The sequence below is a fragment of the Galeopterus variegatus genome, unplaced genomic scaffold (genome assembly GCF_000696425.1).
Source record: "Galeopterus variegatus unplaced genomic scaffold, G_variegatus-3.0.2 Scaffold4870, whole genome shotgun sequence".
NCBI classification, from domain to species: Eukaryota; Metazoa; Chordata; class Mammalia; order Dermoptera; family Cynocephalidae; genus Galeopterus; species Galeopterus variegatus.
This window is the reverse complement of record NW_007730981.1, coordinates 125,512-139,898: the sequence shown is the minus strand read 5'-3', so window position 1 is coordinate 139,898 and position 14,387 is coordinate 125,512. Positions and strand designations below refer to the sequence as shown.

Genomic DNA, 14,387 nt, shown 5'->3' with positions numbered 1-14,387 from the left:
CAACATAAGGATTGCCATTTTGAGCATTTTTAAACATACAATTGTGTGGAGTTAATTACATTCATAATGCTTTGTGACCACCACCTCTATCTATTTCCAAAACCTTTTTGTCACCCAAAACATAAACCCTACACCCATTAAGCAATAACTTCTCATTTTCCCCCCAGTTTCTGATAACCTTTAACTCCTTCTATCTCTGAGATTGTTTTCTTCTTTTTAATTTATTTTTTCTCAATGGACCCATGATAATTGTATATATTTATGGAGTACAATGTGACATTTGGGTCCATTTATACAGTGTGCAGTGATCACATCAGGGTAATTAGCATTTCCATCATCTCGAACATTTGTCACCCCTTTGTGTTGGGAGCATTGAACATCCTCTCATTTAGCTACTTGAAGTTATACAATAATTTGTTGTCCACTGTGGTTTCTATACAGTGCTGTAGAACACGCGATCTTATTCTTCCTGTCTCTCTACTGTTGTGTATCCACGGATCATCTCTGCCCATCACCCTCTCACTCTCCCCTTAACTAGTCTCTAGTCACCACTATTCTACTCTCTACTTCTATGAGATCAACATTTTTAGCTTCCGCATGTGACTGAGACCACGCGGTATTTCTTTGTGTGCTGGGCTGATTTCATTTAACATTCACATGTTTCTTCTTTTTTCCCTTTGGTAACTTTCATTGGATTGATTGAGTTTTGGTTATCAGTGTTATCCTTTCATTTTTTTTTTCTTTCTTGAATGGTTCCAAGGTTGTATGTCCTATATCTTTTCATTTAGTGGTTACTCTTAACTTTTTTTTTTTGGCCGTAGGAAATTGATCTTTTTTTTTCCTTTTTGTCTTTTTTCGTAACCGGCAACAGATCGCAACCCTCACTGTTGCGCCCGTACGGGACCGGGACCGGCAACAGGATCGCAACCCTCGGTGTTGCGCCCGCACCTCGCTCAGCCAGTGAGCGGCCGGTCTGTATGTGGGATCCGAACCCTCGGCGGGAGTGCCGCCGCGCTCCCAAGCAGCGCACTGTAGCAGTGCGCCACCGGGCCAGCCCGGAAATTGATCTTTTAAAATCAACTTTATTTTTACAAGTTAGACTTACAGAAAACTTGCAAAGCTAGTGCAGAGAGTTCCCACATGCTCCCTACCCAGTTCCCCTTATTGTTAACACTTTACATAGCATGGTATGTTTGTCACAATGAATTAACCAATATTGATAGACTATTATGAACTAAAATCCATACTTTATTCAGATTTCTTTAGTTTTTATCTAAAGTCCTTTTCTATTCCAGGATCCAGTTCAATCCACATGACTTTCAGTCATTATGTCTCCTTAGGCTTCTCAGACTGTGCCAGTTTCTCATGCTTCCTTTGGCTTTGACCTTGACAGTTTTGAGGACAACTGGTCAGGTATTTTGTACAACGCCCCCCAGTTGCAGTTCATCTGATGTTTTTCTCACAATTATAACGCAGTTTGGGATTTGGTGAGAACATTAAAACTGTATTTTAAGCAATTTTGAAATATACACTCTATTATTATTAACTGTGGTCACCATACAGTACAGTAGATCACTGAAACTTCTTCTCCCAGTCTAACGGAAACTTTGTACCATTTGATGAGCATCTTACCTGTCCCCGTCCCCCTCCTTTCAGCCTCTGGTAACCACCTTTCTATTCTGTTTCTATGAGATCAACTTTTTTAGAGTCCACATGTAAGTGAGATCATACAGTATTTGTCTTTCTGAGCCTGGTTTATTTCACTTAATATAGTTCTATCCAGGCTCATCCATGTTGTTGCAAATGGCAGAATTTCCTTCTTTAAGGCTGAGTAGTATTCCATGGTGTATATGTACCACATTTTCTTTATCCAGTCATCTGTTAATGGACACTTAGGTTGGTTCCAAATATTGGCAAGTGTGGATAAAGCTGAAATGAATATGGGAGTGCAGATATCACCTTGACATACCGATTTTACTTCCTTTGGATATATACCCAGAAATGGGATTGCTGGATCATATGGTGGTCATATTTTTAGTGTTTTGAGGAACCTCCATACTGTTTTCCGAAATGGGTATACTAATTTACGTTCCCACCAACAGTGTACGAGGTTTCCCTTTTCTCCATGTCCTCACGAACACCTATCTTTCCTTTCTTTGAAAATGGCCATTCTCATAGGTTGAGGTGATATCTCAACTGTGGCTTTAATTTGCATTTCCCTGGTGATTAGTGATGTTGAGCATTTTTTCATATATGTATTGGTCATTTGTATGTAATCTTTTGAGAAATGTCTACTCTGATCCTTTGCCTATTTTTAAAAATTGTATTAATATTTTTTTACATTCTATGATGTTGCAGAGAAGTTGGGAAGGAGGCAGAGAGGGGAAAGGGGAAGGAAATGGGATGGAAGGAGGAGGGGCAGGATTGAGGCCTGTGGCACCCCCCACGTTCCCATAGGGGAGACTGGGGGGCTTCCAGTGGTGGCTTGGTAATGGCCAGGCTGGATACAGATGTCAGGGAGGTGTGGCAAAAGCCCTTGCCTTCCACCTCCCCAGCTTGGGAACCTGGGGCCCTTCTTGCTGTGGCTTGGTGATTGCCACTGGGCTGGCTGCAGGTGTGTGGGGGGGATGTGGCCTAGGCCCTTGGCCCTCTACCACCCCAGCTTGGGAGAGCCTGGGGCACTTCCTGAGGTGGCTCAGTGATCATCACTGGGCTGGTTGCTCATGTTGGGGGCATGTGGCTGAGGCCCAAGGCCCCCCAACACGCCAGCTCAGGAGAGCCTGGGGAACTTCCTACATCAGCTCAGTGGTCGTTGATGGGGTGGTTGGGCTTGTCAGGGGGATGTGGCCAAGGCCCTTGGCCCCCACCCTTGGGACTGGTTGTGGGTGTCAGGGGGCATGGCTGAGGCCCCCAGCCCTCCACTCTTTCTGGCTTAGTAGCCCAGGGGACTTTCAATCTTTCTAGGTGTTCTTTGGTGAAATGAGACCTTTACTAATTAATATCAAACTTTGTCTCTGCTTGTGGGTACTTTGTTTTTTCTTTCAGTTCTGTGTTGGATTATTTGCTGATCCCACCACTCAAACTCTGCACTGGAACTAATTTGCTGTCCTTTGCTGACTTCTAAAATGGGGGAACTTCCTGGGGGGACCAGTACTTGAGCCCTGTGGTTGAGCTAAATTGCTGATTTGCTGTTGATTCCCTAGGGAAGGCTTTTTGTGCAGCTCAGGTTTTAATGGTTGACTTTATAGGTACTTCCAGTTCTAGTGAAATCTGGTGCACCTGGGTTGTATAGAAACACTGGTCTGGGCCTGAGTCTTTACATCAAACTGCACCCCATGCAATTCTGTATTCCTGACCAGTCTCCTCTGAGTGGTCCTATGCTGATTAGGAGGCAGGTCAGCTGTCCTAGCTGTGCCCCAACATTCCCTCGGTAGGCCCGTCTAACCTATTGCCTGTGCTGCAAACACTTCCCATGGGATGGGACAGTTGCCAGTCCCTTGCAATGACTCACTGGCCTCTGAGTGGCTCCTTTTTTTCAGTTGTTATGGCTCTTCAGTCCTATGTGGGTCCATGGGAACCCTATTAGTGGTATTGCTGGCCTGGGGAGGCCACCAAGGCCCTCTTCTCTCCTGCCACCTCTAAGCAACTTCATCTGAAGGGTACAGCTGCAGCTTTTGCCAGCTCCTGCTCCATGCGCTCAGCAGCTTCAGCCTGGAAATGGCCAGGATTTGAAGTGGTTGGAGTCGTTTTTTCTTTCTCTCATGGTGACTTCTCCCACCTTCATGTACTCGGTAGGTCTCTCCTCCTCTTCCCCTGAGCTCTAGCAGCACCAGCTTGGCTGTTGTTGCTTTTTTATAGTTGTAAATTGGTTGATTTATGGGAGAGAGTGACGCTGGGGACTGTCTATTCCGCCATCTTGACCAGAGGCTCCCTTTGCCTATTTTTAAATTGGGTTATTTGTTTTCTTGCTGTTGAGTTGTTTGAGTTCCTTATATATTTTGGATATTATCCCATTATCATATGTATAGTTTGCAAATATTTTCTCTCATTCCATGGGTTGTCTATTCACTCTGTTAATTGTTTCCTGTGCTGGGCAGAAGCTTTTTAGTTTGCCACGATTCCATTTGTCTATTTTTGTTTTTATTGCCTGTGCTTTTGGGGTCCTAGCCAAGAAATTTTTTCCAGACCAGTGTAGTGGAGCTTTTCCCCTATGTTTTTTTTCTAGTAGCTTTACAGTGTCACGTCTTATATTTAAGTCTTTTATCCATTTTAAGTTGATTTTTGTATACGGTGTGAGATAAGCATCCAGTTTCATTCTTCTGTATGTGGATATTCAGTTTTCCTAGCACCATTTGTTGAAGCAACTGTTCTCTCCCTATTGTGTGTTTTTGGCATCTTTGTTGAAAACAATTGACCAAACATACTTTGGTTTATTTCTGACTTTCTATCCTGTTCCATTGGTCAGTGCATTTGTTTTTTATGCAAATACCATGCTGTTTTGACTATAATAGTTTTATAAAATGTTTTGAAACCAGGTAACGTGATGCCTCTAGCTTTTTCCTTTTTTCTCAAGTTTACTTTGGCTATTTGGAGTCTTTTCTATTTTTTTTTAACATTATTTATTTATTTAAATTTATCAGTATGCAGTGTAGTTGATTTTCATGTCCCTTTACCAATTCCTCCTTTTCCTCCCTCCCTCTTCTCCCTTCCTCCCCCACATCAACGTCTGTCTGTTCACTTTTCTTAACAAGTTCAAGGAATTGTTGTGATTAGTCTTTTCTATTTCTATACAAATTTTAGAATTTTTTTTTCTATTTCTTTGAAATTGCTATTGGAATTCTGATAGGAATTGGGTTGAATCTGTAGATTGCTTTGGGTAGTACAGACATTTAAAAAATATTAATTCTTCCAATCATAAACATGGGATATCTTTACATTTATTTGTGTCTTCAATTTCTTTCATCAGTGTTTCATAGTTTTCACTGTACAAATCTTTCACCTTCTTGGTTAAATTTACTATTAAGTATTTTTTAATGCTATTGTAAATGGGCTTATTTTCTTAATTTCTTTTTCAGATAGTTTGTTGTTAGTCTACATAAATACTACTGACTTTTGTATGTTGATTTTTGTAACCCACAACTTTACTGAATTTATCAGTTGTAACAGGGGCTTTTTTGGTGGAGTCTTCAGGGTTTTCTCTATGTAAGGCTATGTCATCAGCAAACAATTTCACTGCTTCCTTTCCAATTTGGATGCCTTTTATTTCTATTTCTTGACTAATTGCTTAGGCTGAGACTTCCAGTACTTCTATGTTAAATAGGAGCAGCGAGAGTAGGCATCTTTGTCTTGTTCTTGATCTTAGGGGAAAAGCTTTCAACTTTTCACCATTGAGTATGACATTAGCTGTGGGCTTGTCAAATGTGACCTTTACTTCGTTGAGGTACATTCTTTCTGTAACTATTTTTTTGAGAACATGATCAGATGTTGACTTTTGTCAAATGCTTTTTCTGCATCTATTGAGATGGCCATGTGGTTTTTGTTCTTGATTTTGTTGATGTGGTGTCTCACATTTACTGACTTATGTATGTTGAACCATCCTTGCATCCCAGGGATAAATCCCACTAGATCATGGTGAATGATCTTTTTAATGTTCTGTTGAATTCAGGATTTTTTTTTATTTAAGATGACCAGTAAGGGGATCTTAACCCTTGACTTGGTGTTGTCAGCACCACGCTCTCCCAACTGAGCTAACCAGCCATCCCTATATAGGGATCCAAACCCGTGGCCTTGGTGTTATCAGCACCACACTCTCCCAAGTGAGCCATGGGCCAGCCCTGAATTCAGTTTGGTGTGGGGTTTTTTTGTTTGTTTGTTTTTGTTTTTGTTTTTTTGAGGATTTTTGCATCTGTGTTCATCAGGGATATTGGCCTGTAATTTTCTTTTCTTGTAGTGTCCTTATCTGGCTTTGGTATGTGGTAATGCTGGCCTCATAAAATGAGTTTGGAAGTGTTTCCTCCACTTCAATATTTTGGAAGAGTTTGAGAAGGATTGGTGGTAGTTCTTCTTCAAGTGTTTGGTAGAATTCAGCAATGAAGCCATCAGGTCCTGGGCTTTTCTTTGATGGGAGACTTTTTATTACTAATTCAATCTCCTTCTTCTTTACTGGTCTGTTCAGATATTCTGTTTCTTCCTTATTCAGTCTTGGTAGACTTTGTGTTTCTAGGAATTTATCCTTTTCATCTAGGTTATCCAATTTGTTAGTGTATAGTTGTTCATAGTAATTTCCTTATGATCTTTTATATTTCTGTGGTATGAGTTGTAATGTCTTTTTTCATTCCTGATTTTGCTTTAGTCATCTCTTTCTTTGTAGTCTAGCTAAAGGTTGTTGGTTTTGTTTCTTTTCAAAAAAACCCAACTTTTTTTTTTTTTTTTTTAAAGGATGACCGGTAAGGGGATCTCAACCCTTGGCCTGGTGTTGTCAGCACCACGCTCAGCCAGTGAGCAAACCGGCCATCCCTATATAGGATCCGAACCCGTGGCCTTGGTGTTATCAGCACTGCACTCTACCGAGTGAGCCACGGGCCGGCCTAAAAAAAAAAAAACCCAACTTTTAGTATCTTGATCTTTTTATATTTTTTTTCCAGTCTCTATTTTGTTTGTTTCTTCTCTGATCTTTGTTTCCTACTGCTAACTTTGGGCTTACGTTTTTCTTTTTTTTTTCTCTCTAGGTTCTTGAGGCATAAATGTGATTTGTTTATTTGAGATCTGTCTTCTATTTTGTTGTAGCCACTTGTTGTATAAATTTCCTTCTCAGGACAGCTTTTGTTGTATCCCATAAATTTTGGTATGTTTTGTTTCCATTTTTGTCTTAAAATGTTTTTTAATTTCCCTTTTAATTTCTTCTTTGACCCATTGGTTTTTCAGGAATATGTTGTTTAATATCTACATATTTGTAAGTTTTTCAAGATTCCTCCTATTATTGATTTCTAGTCTCATGCCATTCTGGCCAGAAAAGATACTCAATATGATTTCAGTCTTCTTAAACTTAAGACTTGTTTTGTGGCCTAACATATGGTATATTCTGCAGAGTGCTCTGTGTGCACTTGAGGAGAATGTGTATTCTGTTCTGTTGGATGGAATGTTTTATAAATATCTGTTAGGTCCATTTGATCTAAAGTATAGTTCAAGTCTGATGTATGTATTCTTATTGATTTTCTTTCTGGATCTGTCCAAGGTTGAAAGTGGGACATGAAGTCTCCCATTATTGTACTGCAGTCTATGTCTGTTCTGATCTATTAGTGTTTGTTTTATGTATTTAAGTGCTTCAGTTTTGGATGCGTATATACTTACAAATGTTATAACTTTTTGATTAATTAACCCCTTTTCCATTATATAGTGATCTTCTGTCTTTTTTTTTTTTTTTTTTTAACAGTTTTTGACTTAAAGTCTATTTTGCCTGGTATAAGTATAACTACTCCCCACTCTGTTGGTTTCCATTTGCATAGAATCTTTATCCATCCTTTTTCTTTTTAATGGGAAGTGACACTTCAAGAGTATTACAGTATTTTGTTTCATGCAAAGATAGTTAAATTTATCTTTTTTTTAATTTTTAGGATCTGGGGACTTCGGTGATAATTTTTATCTGGAGGATGCACTGAGAGAAACTTCCTCAGTAAAGCGTGAGTAGTAAATCAAATAAACTATTAAAAGCAAACAATATGGTTATGTACCACTCATTCAGAATACACATTCAAGGAAAACAAAAGGTGGCCTGTATTTCACTTGATCAGGTAAAACATGGTTATCATAAGTTGTATTATTTAAAAGAAAATCTGAATATTTAAAATCCTGTTTGAGAATACCTAACAATGTATAATAATTGATATAGCATTTTTTCTAGCTCAAGTCATAGCCTTTACTGGTGTAACATGCCAGCAATGTCCTCTAAGGATGTCTTCCCTAGCTCAGAAAAAGGCACATTGAAGTAAATAAGTGATTTGTTTCCCCTTTTTTTATTTCTTTTGTGTATGTGTTTTTAATTTAATTGAAACATTGATTGTACACATTTATGGGTTACAGAGTTATATTCTAATACATGTATATAACATGTGATCAAATCAGGCTACTGAGCAAATTCATTATCACAAAAATTTATCATTTCTTTGTGATGAGAACATTTAAGCTCCTCCCTTTTAGGCATTTGACACCATACAAAAAATTATTGTTAATTATAGATGCCTAGCACTACCATGCACCAATAGAACTTATTTTTCCTATCTAGCTGTCATTTTGTGTCCATTAACCAACCTCTCATTATTCCTTTTCCCTTTCCCCTTTTCTGCCTCTAGTAACCACAGTTCTGCTCTCTACTTATAAAAGTTCAACTTAATTAATTAATTAATTAATCTTTAGCTCACACATGAGTGAGAAGATGCAGTATTTCTTTCTGTGCCTGGCTTATTTCACTTACCATAATTTTCTTCATGCTCATTCATGTCATGAAGGCCTCTCTGAGGAAAAGTGATGTGCAAGGACAAGGCAAAGAGCCTTCGAGGCCAACGATGTGGAAACCCAAGTTGGGCTCACCTGGAGCCTGCAAGGCAGCCTGCGTGACTAGAGTGGAGAATGTTGGAGAAAAGAAGATCTTATAGGGTGCAGTGGTGACTTTTATCCTGAATGTAAGAGGAAGCTCCTGGAGGATTTTTAAACAGCTTTATTGGGATATAATTCACATACCCTACAATTCATCCATTTCAAGTGTACGATTCAATGTTTTTTAGCATATCCACAAGGTTGTACAACCATCACTATAGTCAATTTTAGAACAATTTCATCACTTCAGAAAGAAACCCTTTACCTAACATTTACCTAACATTCTTCAATCCCCCAATTATTCCTGTTCCCACCCCTCACCCCCAAGCAACCACTGATCTCTTTCTGTCTCCATAGGTTTCCCTATTCTGGACATTTTATATCAGTGGAATTCTTTAGTATACGGGCTTTATGTCTGGCTTCTTTCACTTAACATAATGTTTTCAAGACTCATCCATGTTGCTTTCAGGATTTTCCTCAACTCCCCTCTTCCCCCCGTGTTTTCCATGTCTCCCTTTTTCTCTCTGTGTATAATTGTCTCATGAGGGAACACACTTCTGCTTTTGCCAGTAAAACTTCTTATGAATGTCCCCATTTCCTAGGAGTGCTGTGGGCACTATGTTATAACAAAATGCCTTAGGTTGGGCCACTTATAAACAACAGAAATTTTATTTCTCACTGTTCTGGAGGCTGGGAAGTCCAAGATCCAGGTGCCGGTAGATTCAGTGTGTGGTGAAGGCTCTCTACTTCATAGATGGTGCCTTCTAGCTGTCCTCACATAGTGGAAGAGGCAAAAGGGCTGCCCCTAGCCTCCTTTGTAAGGGCACTAATCCCATTTATGAGGTTGGAGTCCTCATGACCTAATCATTTCCCAAAGGCCCCACCTCTTAATACCATCACTTTGGTGATTAGGAATCAACATGTGAATTTGGGTGGAACACAAGCATTTGGGCCATAGAAGGCACCATCGTGAAAATGCACCTGGGGGAAACTACCAGGTTTTTTTGTTGTTTTGGTGCAGCACCATATTATAGAGAATCACTCCTGATGGGAGCGCCATATTGCTGGAGGCATTTGCTGAGCAGCTATGAATCCTTTCCAAATTTGTCATTTTGAGGAAGACTTGACAGAAACTGGTTTACTTTAAGAGCTTACTGCTTTCATGAAGTTGACCTACTACTGTTCTTAGTCCTTGGTAAGTAGTTAGACTCTCCTCATCTCAATTATGAATGATAAGAAATCCCAAAGACTCATGACAAGAAAATCTGTAGTTAATAGTTTCTAAAATAAATTTTAAAAAAAGCATAAGTCCAAGCTCATGTTCTACATCACTTCAGGTTCAGTCTCTGACAGAGCAACTGGATCTACATGCATGTGAGGACCGTCTTCTCTTGAACTGTCACCTGCAGATCTACAGAGAAACCAGACTCTTCCAAAAATTGTGCATGGCAGGGCAGAACTCTCCAAAGCTATAGTAAGCAAGACTGTGTGGTATTGGCATAATGAAGATCAATAGAACAGAATTGAGAGTCTGAAAATAAACCTTTATATTTATAGTCAGTTACTTTTTTGAAGATGGGTAAACAAATATTTTTATGCAAGAGCTGTTTGAGTCATGTACATTTTAAGCTAATATTTACGTAAGTGGCAATTGCTTTTCTGAAAGTTGCTTAGATAACGGGCTCAGTAACATGATTCCTCTTTCCCACCTATCTGTATCACCATAATATAGATATACATAAAGAGCCTCCTTTAGACAGGTAAGCTGCACCCCTTCATTCTACAGGTGCTGAGTCAAAAGGAAATTATAGACATGAAATCTCTAAACTGATGAGCTAGGTTAAATACATATATATATTTATATATAAAATGATAGCAGGTTATCACATGTGGTTCTCTTACCATAAAAACCCGTGTACTGGTGTGGTCTTCACACTGAGGTATGCATTAGGGGACTCAGAGCCTTCCCAAGGAGTAGTGCACAAACGTGATCATTTTAAGGAAAACCCTTTTCATCTTTTCAACTTCAGAATATACTTAATACTAAAACTGAACTGTGAGAGAATATACATGCACTTGTGATGTGCTCACTTTTTCCGACCCTCTCTTTTTAAAAAATTAATTTATCAAGGTAACACATATAGTATAAAATGAACCATTTTATTTTTTTAAAATAAATTTTATTGTGTATATTTAAGGTATGCAAAATGATGTAATACATATAGATAGCAAATTCGTTAATGATAGTGAAGCAAGTTAACATCCATTATCTCACATAGACACGAGCAGCTAAAATCTATGTATTTAGCAAAAATTCCAAATATAATATTAACTATAATCCTCATATTGTACATTAAGTATCTAGATTTGTTTATCCTACATATCTGCTACTCCGTATCCTTTGACCTACATTTTTTCAGTGACATTTTAACACATTTACAGTATTGTGCAGCCACTGCCTCTATCCAGTTCCAAAACATTTCCATCACTCCAAAGTAAAATTCCTTATCCATTAAGCAGTTTCTCCTTATTCTTCCCACCCCTCAACCCACTTTCTATATCTATGAATTTATCTATTCTGGGCATTTTATATAAATGGAACCATACAGTACATGACTTCTTCTGTTTAGCTTCTTTCATGTAGCGTCATGTTTTGTAGGCACATCCATTTTGTAGCATGCGTCAGTGCTTCATTCCTTTTTCTGGCTGAGCAGGTGGATGTACCCCAATTTGTTTATCCATTCATCAGCTGATGGACACTTGGCCATTGTGAATAATGTTACGTACATGTACTTGTATGAATACCTGTTTTTAATTCTTTGGGGTATATACCTAGGAGTGGAATTGCTAGTTCACATGGTCATTCTACCTTTAACTTTTTGAGGAACCACCAAAATGTTTTCCACAGTGGCTGAACCATTTTATATTCCCACCAGCAGTGTATGAGGGTTTCCATTTCTCCACATGCTTGCCAATTATTTTTTATTATTATAGCCATCCTACTGGGTGTGAGGGGAACCTCATCATGGTTTTCATTTGCATTTCCCTAAATACTAATGACTAATGATGTTTTTATACATTTATCAGATATGATTTTGCAAGTATTTTCCCATATTGAAGGTAGACTTTTTAGTTTCTTGATAATGTCTTTAGATTCACAAAAGTTTTTATTTGATGAAGACTAATTTACCTACTTTGTTGTTGTCACTCATGTTTTGAGTGTCATATATAAGTATCCATTGCCAAATCAAAGGTCACAAAGATTTACCCGTTTTTTCTTCTAAGAGTTTTATGGTTTTAGATGTTATTTTTAGGTCTTTGGTCCATTTTGAGTTAATTTTTGTATATGGCGTAAAATAGGGGTCCAACACTGGAGTTTGGATGTGTTGTCCCGTCCAAAACTCATGGGGAAATCTGATCCCCACTGTGGCAGTGTTGGAAACTGACTGAGTCATGGGGGCGGATCCCTCATGAATGGATTAATGCTCTCCCTGGGGGAGGGGGGAGTAATGAATGAGTTCTTGCTCTATTAGTTCCCACAAGAGCTTGTTGCTTAAAAAGACCCTGGCACCTCTTGCTTCCTCTCTTGCTTCCTCTCACCATGTGATCTGCTTGTACCCACCAGCTCCCTGCCACTTTCCTCCATGAGTAGAAGCAGCCTGAGGTCCACGCCAGATGCAGCTGTCCCAGAATCATAAGCCAAATAAACTTCTTTCCTTTATAAATTACCCAGTCTCAGGTGTTTCTGTTATAGCAGCACAAAACAGACTAAAACAAACACCATTCTTTTGCATGTAGCAATCAAGTTGTCCAAGCACTATTTTTTGAAAAGGCTGTCTTTTCTCCTTTGAATGGTCTTGTCACCATATTGAAAATCAGTTGAACATAAATATGAGGGTTTATTTCTGGACTCTCAATCTTATAATGTTGATTGATATATGCATCCATGTGTCACTACCACACTGTTTTGATCACTGTAGCTTTCTAGTAAATTTTGAAATTGAGAAATGTGATTCTTCCAGTTTAACTTTTTTCGAGATTGATTTGTCTCAGTTTCATGCAATTCTATATGAATTTTAGGATCAGCTTGTCCATTTCTGCAAAAGAGGCAGTTGGGATTTTGATAGGGATTACATAGAATCTGCAGTTTAACTTGGGAAATATTGCTATCTTAACAATATTGAGTCTCGTAAACTTTGAACGTGGGATTTCATTCCATTTATTTACGTCTTCTTTAATTTCTTTTAACAATGTTTTGTAGCTTTTAGTGTACATTCCTTTACATTTCCTTGGTTAAATTTATTTCTAAGAGTTTTATTCTTTTTATTGCTATTGTAAGAGGAATTGTTTTCTTATTTTTCCTTTTGGATTGATTATTGCTAGTGCATAGAAATACAACTGATTTTCATATATTGATTTTATACTCTGCAACGTTGAACTCATTAGCTGTAAGTTTTATTTTTTTTATTTTTTGGTGTGCATTCTTTAGTGTTCTCTATGTGTAAGATCACGTCATCTGTGAATGGAGTTAGTTGGACTTCTTCCTTTCCAATTTGGATGATTTTCTTTTTTTTTCCCCTTGACTAATTGTCCTGCCTAGAAGTCCCACTACAGTGTTGAATAGAAGTGGTGAGTGTGGACATCCTTGTCTTGTTGCTGATCCCAGAGGGAAAGCTTTTAGTCTTTCACCTTTAGGTATGATGTTAATTGCAGATTTTTCAAAGATGCCCTTTATCAAGTTGAGGAAATTCCCTTCTATTACTAGTCTATTGAGTATTTTTATTACGAAATGGTGTCAACTTTTGTCAAATGCCTTTTTGGCATCTATTGAGATAACTATGTGTTTTTTCCCTTCATTCCATTAATATGGGAAATTACATTGATTAGTTGTATTATGTTGAACCAACCCTGTATTCGTGGAATAAGTCCCTCTTGGTCATGGTGTATAATTCTAATATGCTGCTGGATTTGGGTTCCTAGTATTTTGTTTAGGATTTTTGCCTTGATATTCATAAGGGTCATAGGTTCGTCCTTTTCTAATGGTGTATTTGTCTGACTTTGCTATTAGGGTACTAATAGCCTCATAGAATTATGAGTTGGGAAGTGTTCTGTTGTCTTGTATTTTTTGGAAGAATATGAGAAGAATTGGTGTAGATTTTACTTTAAACATTTGGTAGATTTCACCAGTGAAGTCTTCTGGTCCTGGAATTTTCTTTGTGGGAGGTTTTTTTGGTTAGTTAAGTCTAATCATATTTTCTATTTCTTTTTGAGTCACATTTGGTTGTTTGTGTGTTAATAGGAAATTATCCATTTCGTCTAGGTTATTTAATTTATTGGATTATTATTGTTTAAGGTATTCCTTTATAATCCTTTTAATTTCTGTAAAGTTGGTAGTAATGTCCTCTCTTTAATTCCTGAATTTACTAATTTGGGTCTTCTCTCTTTTTGTCTTCGTCAGTCTGCTAACGATTTATCAATTTTGTTGATCTTTTAAAAGAACTTTTAAAAAAAATTTTCTCTATTTTTCTATTCTCTAGTTTATTTCTTCTATAATCTTTAGTATTTTATTCATCTGTTTACTTTAGGTTTACTTTTGCTCTTTTTCTAGTTATTTATTTATTTATTTTTTAAATTTTATTTTGTCGATATACAATGTGGTTGATTATTGTGGCCCATTAACGAAACCTCCCTCCCTCCTCCCTCTCTTCCCTCCCACTCAACAAAGTCCTTTCTGTTTGCTTGTCATATCAACTTCAAGGAATTGTACTTGATATGTCTTCTCCCCCCCCCCCCCC

At 38.0% G+C, this 14,387-nt stretch overlaps 1 protein-coding gene across 1 annotated transcript in view; it reads left to right on the top strand.

Annotated features, from left to right (window-relative positions):
• The window catches only part of CD99L2 (CD99 molecule-like 2), a 53,150-nt gene that overhangs the window by 5,903 nt on the left and 32,860 nt on the right, over positions 1-14,387 (top strand). The window contains exon 2 of the mRNA XM_008588515.1: positions 7,614-7,679. Coding sequence (XP_008586737.1) covers positions 7,614-7,679 — 66 coding nt within the window. The remainder of the gene's footprint in view (positions 1-7,613; positions 7,680-14,387) is intronic.